The sequence below is a fragment of the Coregonus lavaretus genome (assembly GCF_964263955.1).
Source record: "Coregonus lavaretus genome assembly, chromosome: 24".
In the NCBI taxonomy this organism is placed as follows: Eukaryota; Metazoa; Chordata; class Actinopteri; order Salmoniformes; family Salmonidae; genus Coregonus; species Coregonus lavaretus.
In genome coordinates this window covers 4953539-4975198 of record NC_140011.1, presented here as the reverse complement: position 1 = coordinate 4975198, position 21660 = coordinate 4953539, and the positions used below count along the sequence as shown (strand labels likewise).

Below are 21660 nucleotides of genomic sequence, written 5' to 3'. Positions count from 1 at the left end.
AACACAATCGCATTTCACCCACAGAACGACATTAATTAACCAAAGTGATACACAACACAAGCACAACTCGAAGGCACTCAAATTATGTCAAATAAATAGTCTTACCTCATGTTCAACGAAGACAACGGGACTTGTCCTCAGTCCAATAACACTGACATTCATACTTTACTTTGAATCATGGTGGGCTGGTATTGTCCCTCCTCTCTTCCAAACAGAGCTGCTAAGCACCGCCTTCAGCTCAGAGAAGCGTGTTGGTTACGTTTTGCATTATATATAATAAGTCACCTGAATTGATACAGTGTTTACATATATAAACATTATACTCAATTTATTTTAACTAATCAAAAGTGATATAATTTTCAGTTAATTAATGCACATCAATCAACATTTTTGGCTCATTTGATTTAAAAAACGATATGAGGAGAAAATGATTGCGTTCCTCTATAGGCCTATTCTCAACGTTTCAACAATTATGTGAAAACATAAACGTAGGGTTGTTTATTTGTAGACCTGAGTACTCACTAAAATAAGTAATCTACACACTGTAATGTCAAAATGTGATTTAAATCTTAACATATACCGCCATCTGCTGGTAATTGTAACATTGATGTTGCATCCCCAGATTCGTATTGCATTTTAAATATGCTGACCAGACAGCTCGCGCGCAAATTGATTTTGTCCACCCATAGAAGATGCGATCAGGACACGCAGGTTGAAATATCGAAATTAACTCTGAATCAACTATATTAATTTGGGGACAGGTCGAAAAGCATTAAACATTTATGTCAATTTAGATAGCTAGCTTGCTGTTGCTAGCTAATTTGTCCTGGGATATAAACATTGGGTTGTTATTTTACCTGAAATGCACAAGGTCCTCTTCTCGACAATTAATCCACAGATAAAAGGGTAAACTGAGTTCATTTCTAGTAATCTCTCCTCCTTCAGGCTTCTTCTTCATCTTCTTCTTTGGACTTTATATGGTGGTTGGCAACCAACTTTAAGGTGCATTACAACCACCAACTGGACTGGAGTGTGGACTGGACTCAGTTAATCTTTCAATCACCCACGTGGGTATATGCGCCTAAAAACCAATGAGGAGATGGGAGAGGCGGGACTTGCAGCGCGTCAAACGTCACAAATACAACCAAGTTATATTTTAGCGCCTGGCTACGTAAACCGCGACTTGTCAGTGAAGAGCACTTTTTGCCAGTCCTGTCTGGTTCAGCGACGGTGGGTTTGTGCCCATAGGCGACATTGTTGCCGGTGATGTCTGGTGAGGACCTGCCTTAGAACAGGCCTACAAGCCCTCAGTCCAGCCTCTCTCAGCCTATTGCGGACAGTCTGAGCACTGATGGAGGGATTGTACGTTCCTGGTGTAACTCGGGCAGTTGTTGTGTTGCCATCATGTACCTGTACCAATCCTGTGCAGGTGTTGTTACACGTGGTCTGCCACTGCGAGGACGATCAGCTGTCCGTTCTGTCTCCCTGTAGCGCTGTCTTAGCCGTCTCACAGTACGGACATTGCAATTTATTGCCCTGGCCACATCTGCAGTCCTCATGCTTCCTTGCAGCATGCCTAAGGCACGTTCACGCAGATGAGCAGGGACCCTGGGCATCTTTCTTTTGGTGTTTTTCAGAGTCAGTAGAAAGGCCTCTTTAGTGTCCTAAGTTTTCATAACTGTGACCTTAATTGCCTACCGTCTGTAAGCTGTTAGTGTCTTAACGACCGTTCCACAGGTGCATGTTCATTCATTGTTTATGGTTCATTGAACAAGCATGGGAAACAGTGTTTAAACCCTTTACAAGGAAGATCTGTGAAGTATTTTGATTTTTACGAATTATCTTTGAAAGACAGGGTCCTGAAAAAGGGACGTTTCTTTTTTTGCTGAGTTTAGTCTTTATTGTCCATCCTCGGCTGGCTGTGGCGACGGGGTCTTGGGCCTCTGTTCCGAGCCCTCTGCAGGAGTCCCCGAGCTGTTGGGAGTTGGAGTTGTCAGTCCCGCTCTGCAGGAACTTCCTCAGGTCCTTGAGAGCCGGCCTCATCATCTGATCCAGGGTCAGCAGGACTGCCTGGGTGCCCTCAAGGGCCTGGGCCTGCCTCTCCTAGGCGTAGGCTTGCGCCTCCCGGATCATCTGCAGCAGCTCGTTCTGGCCCTCCAGGTGCTGAGCAATCTGCCTCACGTGCACGTTGGTGACCCGCTGTTCCTGGAGGAGCCGTGCAGAGTTGAGGGCAATGCGGCTCTTCAGCTCCTGGGACTTGGCCTGGCTGGGCGGCGGGGTCGAAGACACTGCCGTCAGCATTTCCACCGGATACGACTCCATGGTGGTCACCACAGTGGGCGTGGCCTCGGTGGTGGGGCAGTACTCCACCACGCCACCTTCCTCCAGCGTGTGGTACGTGGTCTCGGCTGGTGGAAGAAAGACGGCTTGTTAGAAAAGGATTCTTTACTCCTGGTCCTGGAGAGCTACAGGCTGTGCAAGCTTTTTCTCCAACCTAGCACTAACACTTCTCAAATCAGATCAAATCAAATTGTATTTGCCACTTGCGCCGAATACAAAAAGTGTAGAAATTACAGTGAAATGCTTACTTACAAGCCCTTAACCAACAATGCTGTTTTTTCGATAAAAAAAAAAAAAAGTTTTAAAAAAAAGATAGCAAATAATTAAAGAGCAGCAGTAAAATAAGATAACAGTAGGGAGACTATATACAGTCAATGTGCGGGGGCACCAGTTAGTCGAGGTAATTGAGATGTGGTGGGGTGGGGGGGACAATGCAAATAGTCCGGGTAGCCATGATTAGCTGTTCAGGAGTCTTATGGCTTACATTTTAGTCATTTAGCAGACGCTCTTATCCAGAGCGACTTACAGGAGCAATTAGGGTTAAGTGCCTTGCTCAAGGGCACATCGACAGATTTTTCACCTAGTCGGCTCGGGGATTAGAACCAGCGACCTTTCGGTTACTGGCACAACGCTCTTAACCACTAAGCTACCTGCCGCCCGGCTTGGGGGTAGAAGCTGTTAAGAAGCCTTTTGGACCTAGACTTGGCGCTCCAGTATTGCTTGCCGTGCGGTAGCAAAGAGAACAGTGTATGACTAGGGTGGCTGGAGTCTTTGACAATTTTTAGGGCCTTCCTCTGACACCGCCTGGTATATAGGTCCTGGATGGCAGGAAGCTTGGCCCCAGTGATTTACTAGGCCGTATGCACTACCCTCTGAAGTGCCTTGCGGTCGGAGGTGTTAAGAAGCCTTTTGGACCTAGACTTGGCGCTCCGGTACCGCTTGCTGTGCGGAGGCCGAGCAGTTGCCATACCAGGCGATGATGCAACCAGTCAGGATGCTCTCGATGGTGCAGCTGTATAACCTTTTGAGGATCTGAGGACCCCATGCCAAATGTCGTGCCTGGCCATGCAGTCATGGGTGAACAGGGAGTACAGGAGGGGACTGAGCACGCACCCCTGAGGGGCCCCCGTGTTGAGGATCAGCGAGGCAGATGTGTTGTTACCTACCCTTACCACCTGGGGGCGGCCCGTCAGGAAGTCCAGGATCCAGTTGCAGAGGGAGGTGTTAAGTCCCAGGGTCCTTAGCTTTGGCCGATTCAACTATTACAATTAAAACTATACATATAATCAAGACCTTGATTAGCTGAATCAGATGTGTTAGTGCTGGGCTGTAAGAAAAGCCTGTTCACGCTGTATAGTTCACCTTGCGACTGCCTCCACAACAATTTACAGAACCAGACACTTCAAACCCTGGAATAAACTACTTAACATCTAGGGATTTCGTCTCCTCGCATGATGCTGAAGCTGTCTAAAGGCCCACAAATATCAGAAAAAATCAGACAAAGGAGAGGAAACTGGAAAGAAACAGTATTTTGAATAGATTAAGCAATGTATTAAAGCAATGTTTTTCCTTTCAGTTGGGGTGGCAACTGAATAAATGGCTATTGTGACATAAATAAATAATGTTATCATCTTCATACTAGTAATGTGGAACTTGGAATTTGCTCTAGCTCCTCTTGCCAAAGTCATTGCAGCCTGGTTAAAAACCTGTGAAAAACGTACTTTCCATGAGTGTCACGTGGTGGCTGAGCTCATAGCAACAGATACAGTTAGCTCAGCATCTGTGTCTCCAGTAGATAAACTGATGATAGTCGCCTCTCCCAAGAGCTTACAAATATGCTGCTGTATGGCAGTGTGGATGACGGGAACCAGACTGCACTTGGCAGTGGTCTCCTCAATTGCCGCCCTCGCCTGGGCCATTTTGCGCCTCACTTCGGTCTTCATATCCGGCCACTTCTTCTTGACTTCGGCCAATTCTCTTGGGCAGGTTGTTACAGCGTTCACTTTCTTCAGGATTTCTATTCATGCGTTATTCTTTGCTATGTGAGTGACTCCAGCACTGAAGTGGTTAACGAGTGTGTGCTTTTGTTTCTCAATTTCCTCCACAATAATTTCGACCTTTATTTTTCTCTTTTTGGCATTCGATGCTATATTGGAATAAATTGCTCTTTTTTTTATATATATATATAATTGTGCGTATTGTACGTAAAATAGTAGGATTTACTCAATTGATCTGCGCAACGTAATGGCTTCCAGAATCGGCTTCTTCTTCCTACAAACCACGCTTACGTTCGTTGTGATTAGAACTGGGAGAGGGAAAAAGATGGCGGAACCGGATGATGAAGTGGATTCTGAATCTAATGGCGGTAGAATCAAGGAGGATTGGAATATTGTCCAAAAGAATGGAAAACGGTGCAAAGTAGAGTACAGTGATGAGAATGTCACTACGTATCTTGTAGGAGTACGGTTTGTAAATGAGGAGCAGCTGATCGGATTACCAATCTTGAGGAATCCATTTGAGATATCCAAACTGGTGGAGAGAGTGCTGGGTAGAGTGAAGGCTGAGGATCACGAGAGGCGGGCTGGTTTAGATGTTTTGTGTTTCTGAGGATCAGAAGAAACGTGTGTTGCGTCTCACCCGATTTGATACGTTTGAAGTGTCGTGTGTGTCTCTTAGGAACAGGGCACCCCTCAAGGGGGTCATATCTGGAGTCTCATGGGATGTAGATGTTGAAGAGATGAAAAATATTCCTGTAGTGATTGATGCACGTCGGATGAATCGTGTGGTGAATGACGAAAAAGTGAAGAGTCTATCTGTTCTTTTGATTTTTTATATGGCGTCTCTCTCTACAGAAGAGCAGTTAGGGTATATTTAAAAAATATATATATATATTTTACTAGGCAAGTCAGTTAAGAACAAATTCTTATTTACAATGACGGCCTACACCAGCCAAACCCAGACGACGCTGGGCCAATTGTGCATTGCCCTATGGGACTCCCAATCACGGCCAGTTGTGATACAGCCTGGAATTGAACCAGGGGGTCTGTAGTGACACCTCAAGCACTGAGTTGCAGTGCCTTAGACCACTGCGCCACTTGGGAGCCCGAGTCAGAGCATTTATCCCAAGACCAATCCAGTGTGATCATTGTAAAGCTTTTGGTCATGTTTCAAGTGTTTGCAGAAGGGAGAAGCCGAGATGTCCATGTTGTGGAAAATATCATATTATGTGTTATAAAAGTGATGAAAATGTGACATGTTGCAATTGTGGTGGGAACCATGAAGCCACATCTTTCGAATGCCCCACAAGGGTGAAAGAGAATGAGGTGGCCAATGTCAGGGCTATCCAGAGAATATCATATGGAGCAGCGGTTAAAAGGGTTGAAGGTTTGAACAGTGGCGGCTCCTGAAAAAATTCTCAGGGGGGGCAATTTTTCTGATGATTTAGGTGACCTACACACATTTTTAAAAAGATATGTCCAGCAACAACATGAAGACAGGGGCAGCATATAAGTCAATACCAGAAGCATTTATTGACTGATCTCAAAAGTGTTGGCTTACAAAATCAAAATAAGTTATCACAGTAAAAATAATCAAGGGTGTTCTTTCACATTCCTCAACACTGCATAAACAATATGCATTTCCATAAACAAATGAAATATCAGCTGAAAATACAGCATCTTGGTATTTGTTCAGATTGCAGGATCAACAAGAGCTTTTACCACATTTTTTGCCTCATGGTTGAATTGGAAATATGTGCACCTGAGCATAATTCACAACAAGCAAGCAGGAGCTTTTGATAGAGGCTACTGAAAACATTGATGCAAGTTATTGGTAATAAGACATTTTTATAGACTTCCATATTCTGCCCTCTTGTATAGATTTGTGAAAATGAACAGTGATAGACATTTTGCTTGAAAACAGAATTTGAAAGTAATTTCTAGAAAAGGTAAACACAGCTATCTGTATGGCTTTGTAAAAATGAACAACCATATTCTGGCCAATTGTATAGATTTGTAAATATGAACAACCATATTCTGGCCAATTGTATAGATTTGTAAAAATGAACATGAACAGATATTTTTTTTTGTTTTACTTTTTTTTAAATGAAAAATAACTATTTTAAACAACATCAACTGTGAACTGATTTGGGCGTGTGTGTGTTAAAGAGACAGGGAGGGAGGGACAAAGAGAGAGAGAGGCTACATTACTTGTACTGAAACTGTTCTCTTCTCTGTTTCAATACAGCAAAGCGTTCAATGACTTTCTCATTGAAATCAGGCATGCTGAGGACTAGTTCCCTCTCCATGGAAAGCATGGCCAGTGCATTCAGACGTTCCTGGCCCATTGAATTTCGCAGGAATGTCTTAACTCGTGTCAAAGTTGAGAAACATCTCTCAGCTTCAGCTGTTGTCATGGGAGTAGTTATGAGGATGTTCAACAGAGTCACAGTCTCAGAGAACGTCTCCTGGAGGTTGTAGCTCATGAGAACCTGGTACAGTGCCAGTGCACCACAGCCTCCCTTGAATTCAGGATTCTCATAGATCAGAGATAGTTCTGTCTTGAGCTTTGCCTTGCTCAGCATGGGGTATGCATTCACAGTGGCATTCAGAGCCTCATCAGGAAATGAATGGCAGTACCTTTCAAACATGTCTGCTTGCAGTAAGGTAGCACTCACAAGGTGGCCAGAGAAAGAGAACCTTTCTTTGATGTGATCCAGGATGGTGTTGCAGACCTCTTCAGACAGCCTCTGCTTCTCCTCTTCTCTCAAAGCTGTTCTGGGTCTTTTGGCTCCTGTTGCTTCTTGCAGCTGCTGTTGAGAGGAGTCCCTGAAGGCAAACAGACCAATGTGTTTGTTGGCTTTGTACAGTATTGTTGTCTATGTGATGCACAGGTATATGCAATGTATCCATGATGTATAGTACAAATACTTCAGTTCCACTTAAAATGGGCAGGGATGCATAAAGTCTTTAGTGTTTAAGTTAGCCTTTGTGTCTCACATAGCCTGGATGTTCAGCACAGTATACAGTGGTGCTCATAAGCTTATGATCCCATGCTAAAGTTGACTAAAAAGAGGAATAAAAAAGAAAAGAAAATTGGTGTCCATAAAGGTTGGATTTTCCAACTTTTTTAATTAAGTCATTAAGATAAATTTCCAAAAGATTATTTTTTTATTTTTTTATTCCTCTTTTTAGTCAACTTTAGAATGTGTTCATACACTTATGAGCACCACTGCACAGTACACATAGTATATAAAATAAAATAGATTACACCACTGGCCATATATAATGAGAATAATGTAATTTCAAACACAAATGCAGTCTCCTTTCATGCATACATTTTCAAATAAAGCTCTGCTTTGAGAAAGATCGAATGATATTGTTTAATCTTACCTTATGGCCTGCACACTGCTTGTGAAGCTGTCGAGGGCACTTTTGATAAAGACAGCATCGATGTCCTTCTTCTGTAGCTTCTGGTACAGAATGTCGACGTGGGGCATGATTTTGTGAAAAAGCCGCAGGAAAAAAATAAAATCTTCATCATGCAGCATCCTCACGTAGCCAGATGCCTCTCTCACTGTGCCCTGGTCAAATGAACCCAATGAACCCGTCCGGATGGCTTCAAAACATTCTATTAGGTCGTCTCGATTCTCGTAGACAGTGTTCACGACTCTGCTGTTGAAGTTCCACCGTGTGGATGAAGGTCTGGGCAGTCTTCGTGCAACAGTCTGGTCAAGAATGCTGGTGCGTTTGGGTGACCGGGAAAAAAAAGTTGTAATCCCGCTCAGATCGGAAAAGAAAATGTTCACTTTTTTGATGCGAGAAGTAGCTTGCTGCATGATCAAATTCAGCTGATGCGCATAGCAATGCACGTAATGGGCATTCTTGAAATGCTCACGCACCTTTTTCTGCACACCAGCCTTCTCTCCCCTCATCACACTGGCTCCATCGTAAGCTTGCGCAATGAGTTTGACTTTCTCGTCATCGGCAAAAAGACCGTTCAGTCTCTCCAAAAGTACACTGGCGATTGAGACTGAGGTTGATTCCGAGATGGGAAGGAACTCAAAAAATCGCTCCTGCACTTTGTGCTTGCTATCTATGTACCTCAGCACAAGCACCAACTGTGTCTGTGTAGAAACGTCCGTGGTCTCGTCAGCTTGGATAGCTACGAAGTTCGCAGACTTCACCTCCTCCACAATATGTTCCCTCGTGACCGCTAGCATACACTCCAGTAGCTCGTTTTGAATGGTCTTTGATGTGCCCTTGAAAACTTTAGCATTTTTAAGATGGTCATCAAACACCTCATCTAATTGTGCCACAAAGTTGACAAGTCCAAGAAAAATACCAGGGTTGGTGGAGCCCTCAGTTTCATCTTTGCCTCGCAAAGCTAACTCAAACACGCCGCAAAACTTCACACACTGGATTAGCCGGCTGAGGATATGGCGGTTCTTGCTAACCTCATCGTTGTGGCGGTGGACAGCTAGCCTGTATCCCTCATCCAGTTGAGTGGCAATATTCACTCTCCCCAAAGCAGAAATTCTCAAACAGCTATCCATGTGGGTCTTTGACAGCTCATGTTTCTTAATCTTTTCTGAAAGATGGTGCATGTCGGTTACACCAGTCGCTGTCCAAGCGGTGCTGTCTGCCGTGCCGCCTTCAGGGTGAATGAGTAAGCAGGGGTAGCAGAAAACTGCATTAGCTACATCGCAGCCTGCTAGCCAGGTTTTTCGTTCATACCAATTTTTGGAAAATCCTCGGGTGTAGGACTTCCCCCCTTTAGTAGAAACCTGTTGAATTATTAAATTTGGTCTGGGAGGTCCTAATTGTTTCGTTGCCAATTTATCTTCATTTGTTCGCCGACAAAAAGGAAATTCTTTCAAAGACACAACCGAGTTGCACTGAAGCCTAGCCATGTTGATAGTAGTAGTGGATTGACGCTGCTACCCTCTCTTTTCTTAGTTACGTTCATGTGACGAAAGCACGTAAGTGCAAGCCCACAGACACCCATTGAGATTGTATTGAAGGCTCTGAAATTTGAAAAAAATAGATTTTACATGGGAGTCTATGACAGAAGTTCTGGGCGATTTTCAATCTGACTGAAATCGCCCCAAAAGGGGGTGGAGCCATTTGAAGCACGACTTTAGCCTGATTCGACATTTAGTGGCAGTGTGGCACTGTGGCAGATCAGACGTATAGATTACAACACTGATAACTACTGTTGCCGTGATATAATTGATTAGAAAAAAAATCCCTTCCTTTTCCCGTTTGGCAGTGCGTCGCCCATATCGCCCTATTGAACAGGCCGTCCCTGAATGGTGCAATTGAAGAGTCCATGGTGGTGGATAGGCCTTCACTGCAGGGTGCAGGGGTTGCCAATAAGGTGGACTTTGTGGCCTTTATAGATATGGTGATAAATGGCACTGCCAAGGTGGAGAGAAGGTCCAGGAAGATATAAATCATTGTGGAAGCGGCGGAGCAGTTCCTGGGGCAGAAAGAGTTCTCTGCGTAGGAGTTACATGGAATATTGTCACAAGCCGTACCACCCTCTCAGGCCCTAGAGCCAGAGAAGGGAGATATGGAGAATTGAAAGAAGGAAGAAGTGGGAGTTTTGTTTTGTTATGTTATTTGGGTGGATTAAGTTAGCTTCCCTATCACGTATGGATTTTCTTTTACCTTGTTTTGGTTTCAACCCGTCCAGTTGGTGGCAGCAATACACCTTTTAGGGTTGTAGTCCGCCATTGGCTAAACCAAATGCCAATTGTTAATCCCAATAAAAGTAATTATCTTGCTCCATGTAGTAAAAAATAAAATAAAAAAATTGACTAAATGTCAACATTGCATTAATATGAATGTAGGCTTTGTTGTAATGTGGATGTTTTGTCATGAGTTGGTGAGTCTAACAAATGTTATCTTTCATTTATACATACATTTTAACCGGTTTCGTTCAGGGTCTTACAAATTTACATTAACGATAGTGATTGGCTACTGGACCTATCCATCATACACATTCCAACACCCCTTCCTATTCACACATCATTCTTCACCAGTCATTTCCTGGCAGGAACCCCTAGGTTGAAAATGATAAGTAGGCAGGAAGAGTCCTTTACGACACCGGCTTTTTTTTTTTGTGGGATCACTTGTCAATCCAAACGGGAGGAGTTCGCCGGCTATAGCCAAGAAAGGGCAGTGGACATCTTCAAGACCAGTAGAAGGTATCTCTGAAGTGACTTTCGTGGCACATTAGAACAAAAACTTGTTGAAATTAACAGTATATTGACTACCGTTACATTGTAATCCGCGTGTGGCTCAGTAACCTCCTCATCACGTCTCAGCTGGCAGACCTAGCTAAAATAGCTAACGCTGGTTGCTAGCAAGCCAACCGAGTTAGCAGAGAATTAAAGAAGTCAACCGTTATGGGCCAAACCTGGATAACGTTGGAATAAGATAGTTACATTGCAAAGTTTACATTTGACTGTTTTGTCTGCACTATTTTAGCAGTCCTTCTGAACAATTAGGTTAGAACGCACGTGACGTGGTGGCTAAAATAGACAATAGGCAAGCAACCCCAAGTCACCTTGCATTTAGATAGAGTAAATTATCGGATATCGATTGCAATAGCTTGATAATATTGGTTCCATCCGTATGATGCACAAGCAAGGGTCGTTTGGGTCCACCTTGTTCAGCGGGGTCTTCTGTCAATGCCGAGCTGAGGAGGCGCACTGTGGTTCTGACCCTGGTGGCGGGGTCGAGGGTACTGGGGGCACATCCTTCCCATCCTCACATCCAACTCGGGATCGGCCGTTGTCAGGGGAGAACACAGGTTCCTGTGATGACTCCTGTGAGCCATCATATCCATGCGAACTTTGTGGTGGACCCGAGCAGGACCACAGACTGAGAGTGCTGTTTCAAGTCCTGGATGTGAATGGTGATGGGGGCATCTGCGTCAACGACCTGTCCATTGGGCTCAAGAAACTGGGGGTTCATCGCACAGAACTCGAGTTAATGGTAAGTGTGTTGTTTAATACAGTGCCTTCGGAAAGTATTCAGACCCCTTGACTTTTTCCACATTCTGTTACATTACAACCTTATTCTAAAATGGATTAAATATATATATTTTTAGAAACCTACATAAAATACAGGTTTAGATTTTTTTTGCACGTTTAGGAAAAAACAACAACAGATACCATATTTACATAAGTATTCAGACCCTTTGCTATGAGACTCGAAATTGAGCTCAGGTGCATCCTGTTTCCATTGATCATCCTTGAGATGTTTCTACAACTTGATTGGAGTCCACCTGTGGTAAATTCAGTTGATTGGAGATTTTACACTTACATTTTAGTCATTTAGCAGACGCTCTCATCCAGAGCGACTTACAGTTAATGAGTGCATACATTATTTTTTATTTTTTTCATACTGGCCCCCCGTGGGAATCGAACCGTCAACGCTGCCGTTGCAAACGCCATGCTCTACCAACTGAGCTACATCCCTGCCGGCCATTCCGGACATGATTTGGAAAGACACATACCTGTCTATATAAGGTCCCACAGTTGACAGTGCATGTCAGAGCAAAAACCAAGCCATGAGGTCGACGGAATTGTCCGTAGAGCTCCGAGACAGGATTGTGTCGAGGCACAGATCTGGGGAAGGGTACCAAAAAATGTCTGCATCATTGACGGTCCCCAAGAACATCCATCATTCTTAAATGGAAGAAGTTTGGAACCACCAAGACTCTTCCTTGAGCTGGCCGTCCGGCCAAACTGAGCAATCGAGGGAGAAGGGCCTTGGTCAGGGAGGTGACCAAGAACCCGATGGTCGCTCTGACAGAGCTCCAGAGTTCCTCTGTGGAGATGGGATTAAATGATCTGGGAATATCTAAAATGGTTTCTCAAATCAAAACATCTAGCTAGTTGTTTGGAGAAGTAGTCAAATATTCAAACCAATTCAATGTTGATAAAGAAACTACATTTCTGTATTCTATGCTTGAATAGCTATCAAAAAAATAAGGTGGATTAAAAACAATGCACATAAACACTTGAAACAAATAATTATAGAGAAATTCCAGGAGTAAACTACCAAGGCTGCCACTAGGCGCCACATCAACCATGGATGTTGGGGTAGTGCTGACAATGATGAATATGAAGTTGACAAATTGTGAAATTTCCCTTTTAGGCTGATAAATGTTTTCTCTCTCTTTGTCGTCTGGTGGTCAAAGCAAGTGTGTGAAAAGTCTGGACAACCTCTCCTGGCTCTTACTGACTCCTACCCTTGAGCCCCCTCTTTCCATTTACTGTAACCAGCATCCTCACCCACTGAGCACCAACCGACACCGGACGTCCATGGACGTTGAAAAGTAGTTGAAATTAGGTCAGTCCGCCCTGGCCTTGATTTCAACGTCCACAGGCTTCGTTTTTTGGTCCGGACCAGCCTTGATTTCAACGTCCACAGACGTCTGTACCGAACTTCATTTGGCCCAAACATAGACGTCCATGATTGGTTCAGACTTGGTCCGATCCAGACCAGACCAAATCTGAACCAATCATAGACGTCTGTTTCACTAGTTTGTACAGGACAGTAAAGAAAAGTATAGTTCAATACATTAAAGTCTTGTAGAAAAGAGTGGAGTTCATTAGAGCACACGAGTTGAGTGCACTATAATGTACTGTACTGAACTATACTCTACTTGACTATACTCTACTGTGCTGTACTTTGATGTCCAACCTTGTGAAACATTGACATCTATGATTGGTTCAGATAGGCTACCAAATTTGGTTTTGTTTGGTGGCGGAGCTCATTAGAATAATAGCCAGTGTGTAGAATAATACCCAAATATGCACTGGAGGATATTGCATATTTCTACCTTTGTGTACCTATTGAGGATACATCACCATGAAGAGAATGGCATTCATATCCATAATTATGCTTTTCTGTGTAGTACAGATCATGGACCCATGATGAAATTATTTTACAACAATTCTGTTACCGGGTGTAAATCCACTTACTATAGTTCAATAACCAAAATAGATTTTCTCAAACTCCGTGTCATGTCATAGCTGACACCTCATTCCTTCTGCAGACATCTTTGAATCTCAATTCTGAGCAGAAATTTAAGTTTTTAGAAAATGTGGTCACACAAAATACTGAAGGAGATTTTACCCAAATTATGTTACCAAACTTTGCATTTGCGCAGTTCTTCCAGTAAATCGTTTTTGTAAAATGTTCAGTTTAAATTGTTAAAAGTAGTCCTTGTGCATAGAGTTGTATGGTTTGTTAAACTTTGACATCAATGGTTTTTGTTTGGCATACATTTTAAGTAAAAAATCGGAGTCAGGGCTATTCCTTTACAGTAACACCATCTGAATGATCAAGGTTTCATACAACACCGCTCTTTGAACACCCTTCTCTTTAAATTAGACTACTCTTATTTTCCAACCACAGCCAGTCATGACTCATGTCCATCAGATATGGATCTGGTGCTGGGATGGGGACTGGGGCAGGCAAAAAGAGCTGATATGGTAGAAACAAGTCAGGCACTAGGAGACCATCTCACAGGAGAAGCAGAGGGTAGGAAATACGAGGGGAAGATAAACAGGATGGTACAAGGGGTTCCCTAGAGGGAAGAGTGAGGAGACAACCATTCATACAACAAGCTTACAAACAAAATGAAAATATTCTGGTGAGGTGAAGTCCAACAACAGGGACACAAGAACGGTGAGTTTAAAATCCATGGTAGTGGGCCCGCCACTGCTAAATTAGGGGAAACACTGTGCAACTTTTCTCACGTTAATAACATAATTTAAGCCAAAAATGCAGACCAGCAACAACGATAAGGGGGAGCCTATCCCACCAAAGTGATGAGAGACACGTTTTTGAACTAGAGGTCAGGTGCACTCTGGAAATGTGAGGTCACTTATGGACACGTGAGCTGCGTTGTCCAAATGCCTTCCAAAACAAAGATATGTGCGACCACCACAGGAAACCAGTCAATGTAGGCCAAATCCCAGACCAAGGCAGGGTTAGGAATAATTTACTTAGCAGATGTGTCAAATACAGGATAATTTGACACTTATGAGAACTTATCAGGACAATAAAAGCTAACTACAGTTTACATTACTAAATTCCTTTAGTTGTAGGCCTAATTCTGCTTAGACGTACGTCCTCTATGCCAAAAGAGTCCATAATTGAAACCATGTGTTACCTAGGGTCAGGATTTTGAGACAGAATTCTGCTCCCAAAATTACAGAACCCAATTAATTTAGTTAGGGCTTAGTGTTTAGGCTTATTATAGAATAGCTTGGGCTATATTTCATAAAGGCTACTGTGCACTGTTTATTATACCTACCCTACTGTTTTATATCATTTGTGTTGTAGAGTGAAATGGGTAAATGATTTGATATGGGAGCTTTAATCCTGGGTCCTTAATGGTTTTGGACATTTGCCAGACTGATTTGGCACGTGAAGGCCTTCCATTGTCTAATACTTGACCACTAGGATGGGGAACTTTCCAGAAGACCCGCATGGGTCTTCTAGCTAGCCCACTGTTGGCTGCAGATAGGCAAAGCAGGTCATGGGGGCATATTTCTAACCCTGCTCAGTTTGCTGCCTGTGACAATCTACGGCCGACTCTTGCCTCTCACACTTTCACATAGAAGAAAATAAACCAAACCATTCTCTTGTTCCGCTTTAAAATTGAGACATTGACAAAAAAAGGTTGAGGCCAATAACTTGTTTTCAGCTCTTGACTATCTTCTGAAACATTTGGTTCAGTATTAGCCTTAGTTAACCTGCATATGATGATCAAGGCTAACCTCATCCGTGACCCATTTTAGATGAGAGAAAACTCAATGCTTTTGAATATGGATTTGCTTTCGACCAAAAATATTTGTCTTTGCTCCGTTCATAATGCTCAATGACACAGCAATCTGTTTGGCTGTCTAGTCAGGTGAGTCTCATTTGCAAGGTAAAATGATGCTCAAATGCCTGCTGGGCAATTTGCAAAGTTCATCGATCTGACTTCCAGATATTCAAGTGAGTTTTGGAATAAAGATAAAGGTCTAGTGCTCTTAAATAATTTTGACCCGTTATCTTGACAGGAACACAAGGAATGGTGCACAATATAAACCAGTAATTACGAGCATGGCCAATACACATACTCCATTCACTGCAGCAGACTCTGAGACACTGTTCTACGCACCTTTCTTGTCCAATTATCTGAGTAATTGTAATTGAGTGAGTTGGTGTGTGATGCCAGCTTGGCTTTTTGTGTGTTTTTTTTTTTTAAGCTGCTCTACTGTAAATGGAGCTGGAGTGCCTCCCAAGGTCAGGTCATGGGTTTGATCTCAACTTCTCCAAATAGGGATGAGAAAAGTTGGCCTTGATGCTTCTCATATACTGCATGCCTTGTGCCTCCATTACAGTACGGTATGACACATTTTACCTGCCATAAAAATTCCTAAATCTGCCCTGGTCAAACTCCAGTACCCTTTATTCAAATGACTAGGGTATGATTGAGTGAAACAAGATTGTTGTGAAGACATGATCTCAAGATGAATGCCATGACCAGCTTACCGCAATGATAACTTCTAAATTGGTTCATAGCAATAATAGCCAAATATGTTATCACCATTTTAAACAGGATTATTGGCCTATTTAGAACACCAAATTATGACATTTACATTTGAGCATTATTGGCCTATGTGAAGTTACATGATGAACAAACCGGCTCCCTGCGTGCGTGCACCATCATGCGCATGTTGATTTTGTCCATCCCCACTAGACGCGTTAATGACACACAGGTTAAAGTACCAAAACCAACTGTGAACCAACTATAATAATTTGGGGACAGGTTGAAACATTCATGGACATTTAGCTAGCTTGCTGTTGCTAGCTAAGTTGTCCTGGGAGATGAACATGCGTTTGTTATTTTACCTGAAATGCGTATGGTATGGTATTTTTTTGGCTTGATCTTTGTGTGTTCTCTACACCGACAATTAATCCACAGATAAACGTTTATTTTTAGTTTGTTTTCTTTGATTAATCTCTCCTTGTTCATTCTTCTGTGAATTTTATATGGCGGTTGGCAACCAACTTTAAGGAGCATTACCGCCACCAACTGGAGTGTGAACCTCGTTCATCTTTCAGTCACCCACGTGGGTATATGCTCGTAAAATGTAAAAACCAATGAGTAGATGGGAGAGGCGGGACTTGCAGCGCATCAAGCGTCTATTTTAGTGCTTGGCTACGCAAACGCTTACGAGCAGTTTGGATGAAATTATGGAATAACATGTAACGCGGGCGGTCTGGTCAGCATGTTAGGCTATATGGACTGGCGAGACCCCATATATATGGACTGGCGAGACCCCATGTGACCTTCTTTATAACATCATGCCGTGTGTATCAATGCTGTTTAATTTCAGGGATCCCTTTTGGCTCACGAGCACCTCTAGAAGCAAAAATAGAGGGTATCCTATTATAAGTGCATCTTTAATTGAATGGAGAAGTAGCCCTAAGCCCAGGAAACGGCTAATGGTTTCGACACTTAGCCTAACCTTCACGGTAATGAGATTTGGGTTGATGGGGGATTATTGTTGAAGGAAGCGTGGCGATTCTCCCTGGGGGGAAACTTCACCCATAGACATCACTCTGCCTCTAAAACTCACTCGATTAGCCATTTATTTAAATGAATGTCAATGGGATTGCACAGCATTTTCTCATCATGATGTACATGACTTGTGGCTCTTGTCTTGTGACTCTTAATGAAAATACTTTCTGGTACTTCTTATATTGTCCAACAGGGATGCACCATCTTTATCTGACTCATTGTTTATTCAAAGCACGGACATACTGCCTTTCGTCAGGATGCAAGCATAATGTACAGAATTTAGACATGGAACATTACTATTAATCTTTATTCTATATGTTCAGGACTGTAATTATGAGGGGGTTACAACTTGATTGTGTGGCGATGAAGAAGTAGTATTCTGTCAATACAGTTATTTCCTTGACATTTCGAGACCTTGGGACTTTAAGGTTCTATCTGCGCAAAGCATAGTTAAGAGATGTTGAGCATCAAAGTTTTCACATCCCAGATCTCAGAACTGTTTTGTAGTGAATTCTTCTTTCATAACCCATTTAAGGCCCTCACCTTAAAGGTACCTAAAGTGCAGAGTATCAAAATCCTAACACGTTTGTAAATCATTTTTGGGGGGGTGGGGGTGTGATTTCCGATAGAACCTTATGGCTCTGAAATGTAAATCTGGGTTCAGCCTTAAGGTTCTATCTGGCACAGGATGTTACAATTATTTCAATTTCAGAAAAGTACAGACATTTAATTATTAAATAAAGAATACCCTTCCTCCTTTCTAATCACATCATCAAATATATTAATTCAAGTTCATCACACATTTGTTAAAGGGATAGTTCAATATGACATACACTATATCCTATGGATTAATATCAGCATTGCTAAAGCTTAACTCTGGATGAGTAAACTGATATTTTTTCTGGTCTCTGACACCCAAAGTCAGCAAAATACTTGCTATTAATCAATCAAATGTGGTAAGTTTGTACATTTTGTAAAATACCCCATCTATGGAGGTTTTTGTATTGATACAAGACAAAAACAGCAATGCCTCTCTTAAGGGCCTAAAACATGCTCTAAGGCACCATAAAGCGCTTACGTTATGGCTATTCTTTTGAAAAAGTGGTGGGGAAAAATCTGATTAATTGAAAAAGAGGACCAGAACCCATAATATGAATAATAAGGTTCTATCTGCAAAATGTATAGTTTTGAGATGAGTATTTTTCAAGTCCCAGATCTCAGAGCTGTTTTGTGATGTCTTCCGCTTTCATGACCAGTGGTGATTTTAGCATGTAAATCTTGGTGGGGCAAACTACATTTATTTTCTTTTTTTATGAATGCCAGCAAAGCCACTACACAACACTAAACAATACATTAATTGCAATATAACGGTGACCAGTGGTGTAAAGTACTTAAGTAAAAATACTTTAAAGTACTACTTAAGTAGTTTTTTGGGGTATCTGTACTTTACTATTTAGATTTTTGACAACTTTTACTTCACTACATTCCAAAAGAAAATATTGTACTTTTTACTACATACATTTTCCCAGACAACCAAAATTAGCTGACTTTGGACTAAATTGTTTTTGGTGTCTTTTAGTTGTGTTAGACTAAGCATAGGTGATGTGATGATGTTGAAACCATGCTGGAATAGTGGAAGCAGCTCCTGTTTTCTTTGCGACTTGCAGTAACTCTCCATGGTTCTAAATTAATAGTTGTTTAGTGGTCCGAAAATGTCAAACATTAACATGCTTGACCATGCTGTAGGTCATGTAACTGTTTGTTACATGCAATAGGCTTTGTGGACTTCACCGGACAGAGATTGCTCTCCGGTTTTGTGATGAAACAAAGGTGTGGTTGAATTTAATCTGCCATTGTGTCTTCTTATTGTCTCGGCCTTAGGCCTATATATCATGTTTGCAAGGCATATGAACTAACAGGTTCTAGAGCAAACAACGCAATTATCACAACACAGGTTTTAATTAGGCTTTTTTTTCTGGCTTGGCTTCTTCCCCAGTGATTTTACCCACACACCGCTACTGTGAATAACACATTTTTGACCAAAATGTCAGAACCTTATAGTCCCAAGGTCGCAATTTCCTTCTGTTAATAGCAGGTCAAAGGTGAGGTGAATAGTCTGGTCTTAGGCTCTATTCCCACTACTAGAGATGGAGAGGCCTTACCTTTTTGTTGTGGCTGGCAACCGACATTCTTGGTCTTAAGCTCAAATTGACCGTAAATAGCACAGTAGTCACTAGCCAGTAAGCTCAAACTATTTAGCAATCCGATCAACTTTTCTTCTAAAACATATTACACTATTGAATAATGCAACCAAAGCATAATACACTCTTGAATAACGCAACAATTCACAAGCATGTGCAGACAATTAAAGGGTTTATTTTCTTGTCCGTACACAGCAGTACAGTACATAGCTGACAATACACAGTTAACTCCTGCTAGCTAACTAACATCATGCTTCATGATCAAGTAACGTTAGTATATCAATAATGAACTTTTACCCCTCCCATACGAATATAAAAGTACAGTAATGTCATTTATATTATAATATAGCTAGGCTACACAGGTAGGTAACGGTAGCTAGCAAGCTAACTAAACAAAATAGTTTCTGGATCCTTCTCACATCAGCATGCTGGCTGTTAGCTGAATGCTGACATTTAGCTTAACCATAACTAGATAGCTCTTAGGCTTACACTACCTTAGAACAAACCAGGCTTCATTTTATCAATATCATGGAAGTCATTAGGCCTATATGAGGTAAAAGCAAATTGCAACTGAAAATGTTGATAATTTCCTGGGGAGTTGCTTCTTTAAAAAAAAAATATTTTTATTTAACCAGGTAAGCCAGTTGAGAACAAGTTCTCATTGACAACTGCGACCTGGCCAAGATAAAGCAAAGCAGTGCGATTTTAAAAACAACAACACAGAGTTACATATGGAATAAACAAAACGTACAATCAATAACACCAATAGAACATCTAAATACAGTGTGTGCAAATGTAGCAAGTTATGGTGGTAAGGCAATAAATAGACCATAGTGCAAAATAATTACAATTTAGTATTAACACTGGAGTGATAGATGTGCAGAAGATGATGTGCAAATAGAGATACTGGGGTGCAAATGAGCAAAATAAATAACAATGTAAATACAAATATGGGGATGAGGTAGTTGGGTGGGCTAATTACAGATGGGCTGTGTACAGGTGCAGTGATCGGTAAGCTGCTCTGACAACTGATGCTTAAAGTTAGTGAGGGAGATAAGTGTCTCCAGCTTCAGAGATTTTTGCAGTTCGTTCCAGTCATTTGCAGCAGAGAACTGGAAGGAATGGCGGCCAAAGGAGGTGTTGACTTTGGGGATGACCAGTGAGATATACCTGCTGGAACGCATACTACGGGTTGGTGTTGCTATGGTGACCAATGAGCTAAGATAAGGTGGGATTTGCCTAGAAGTGATTTATAGATGACCTGGAGCCAGTGGGTTTGGCGACAAATATGTAGTGAGGGCCAGCCAACAAGAGCGTACAGGTCACAATGGTGGGTAGTATATGGGGCTTTGGTGACAAAACGAATGGCACTGTGATAGACTACCAATTTGCTGAGTTGAGTGTTGGAGGCTATTTTGTAAATGACATCGCCGAAGTCAAGGATCGGTAGGATAGTAGTGATTCTAGTCGGGCGGGCGGGTGCAAGCAGCGTTCGATTGAAGAGCATGTATTTAGTTTTACTAGCGTTTAAGAGCAGTTGGAGGCCACGGAAGGAGTGTTGTATGGCATTGAAGCTCGTTTGGAGGTTTGTTAGTATCCAATGAAGGGCCAGATGTGTACAAAATTGTGTCGTCTGCGTAGAGGTGGATCTGAGAGTCACCAGCAGCAAGAGCGACATTATTGATATACACAGAGAATAGAGTCGGCCCGAGAATTGAACCCTGTGGCACCCCCATAGAGACTGCCAGAGGAACAGGCAACAGGCCCTCCGATTTGACACATTGAACTCTATCTGAGAAGTAGTTGGTGAACCAGGCGAGGCAGTCATTTGAGAAACCAAAGCTATTTAGTCTGCCAATAAGAATGCGGTGATTGACAGAGTCAAAAGCCTTGGCCAGGTCGATTAAGACTGCTGCACAGTACTGTCTTTTATCGATCGTGGTTATTATATCATTTAGGACCTTGAGCGTGGCTGAGGTGCACCCATGACCAGCTCGGAAATCAGATTGCATAGCGGAGAAGGTACGGTGGGATTTGAAATGGTCGGTGATCTGTTTATTAACTTGGCTTTCAAATACTTTCGAAAGGCAGGGCAGGATGGATATAGGTCTGTAACAGTTTGGATCTAGAGTGTCACCCCCTTTTGAAGAGGGGAATGACCGCGGCAGCTTTCCAATCTCTGGGGATCTCAGACGATACGAAAGAGAGGTTGAACAGGCTAGTAATAGGGGTTGCGACAATTTCGGCGGCTAATTTTTAGAACGAAAGGGTCCAGATTGTCTAGCCCAGCTGATTTGTAGGGGTCCAGATTTTGCAGTTCTTTCAGGACATCCGCCATCTGAATTTGGGTGAAGGAGAAGCGGGGGAGGCATGGGCAAGTTGCAGAGCTGGTGGCCGGGGTAAGGGTAGCCAGGTGGAAAGCTTGGCCAGCCGTACCAAAATGCTTATTGAAATTCTCGATTATCGTACATTTATCGGTGGTGACAGTGTTTCCTAGCCTCAGTGCAGTGGGTAGCTGGGA

General features: G+C 42.4%; 2 protein-coding genes and 1 pseudogene across 3 annotated transcripts in view; 1 reads left to right on the top strand and 2 right to left on the bottom strand.

Annotated features, from left to right (window-relative positions):
* Nucleotides 1-157, bottom strand: part of LOC311099579 (early estrogen-induced gene 1 protein-like) — a 61235-nt gene extending 61078 nt beyond the window's left edge. The window contains exon 1 of the mRNA XM_084140274.1: nucleotides 106-157. The gene's annotated coding sequence lies outside the window, so the exon portion shown is untranslated. The remainder of the gene's footprint in view (nucleotides 1-105) is intronic.
* Nucleotides 158-1898: 1741 nt separating this feature from the next.
* On the bottom strand, nucleotides 1899-5628 carry LOC311099367 (nuclear apoptosis-inducing factor 1-like; annotated as a pseudogene). Its single transcript has 3 exons — nucleotides 5616-5628; nucleotides 4047-4486; nucleotides 1899-2408 (listed from the first exon to the last, which is right to left on the bottom strand). The product of its transcript is annotated as a nuclear apoptosis-inducing factor 1-like (transcript).
* A 4814-nt stretch (nucleotides 5629-10442) lies between these two features.
* LOC311100269 (calcium-binding mitochondrial carrier protein SCaMC-2-B-like) overlaps nucleotides 10443-21660 on the top strand; it is a 51623-nt gene continuing 40405 nt past the window's right edge. Inside the window, exon 1 of the mRNA XM_084141114.1 lies at nucleotides 10443-11342. Coding sequence (XP_083997240.1) covers nucleotides 10980-11342 — 363 coding nt within the window. The 5' untranslated portion in view covers nucleotides 10443-10979. The remainder of the gene's footprint in view (nucleotides 11343-21660) is intronic.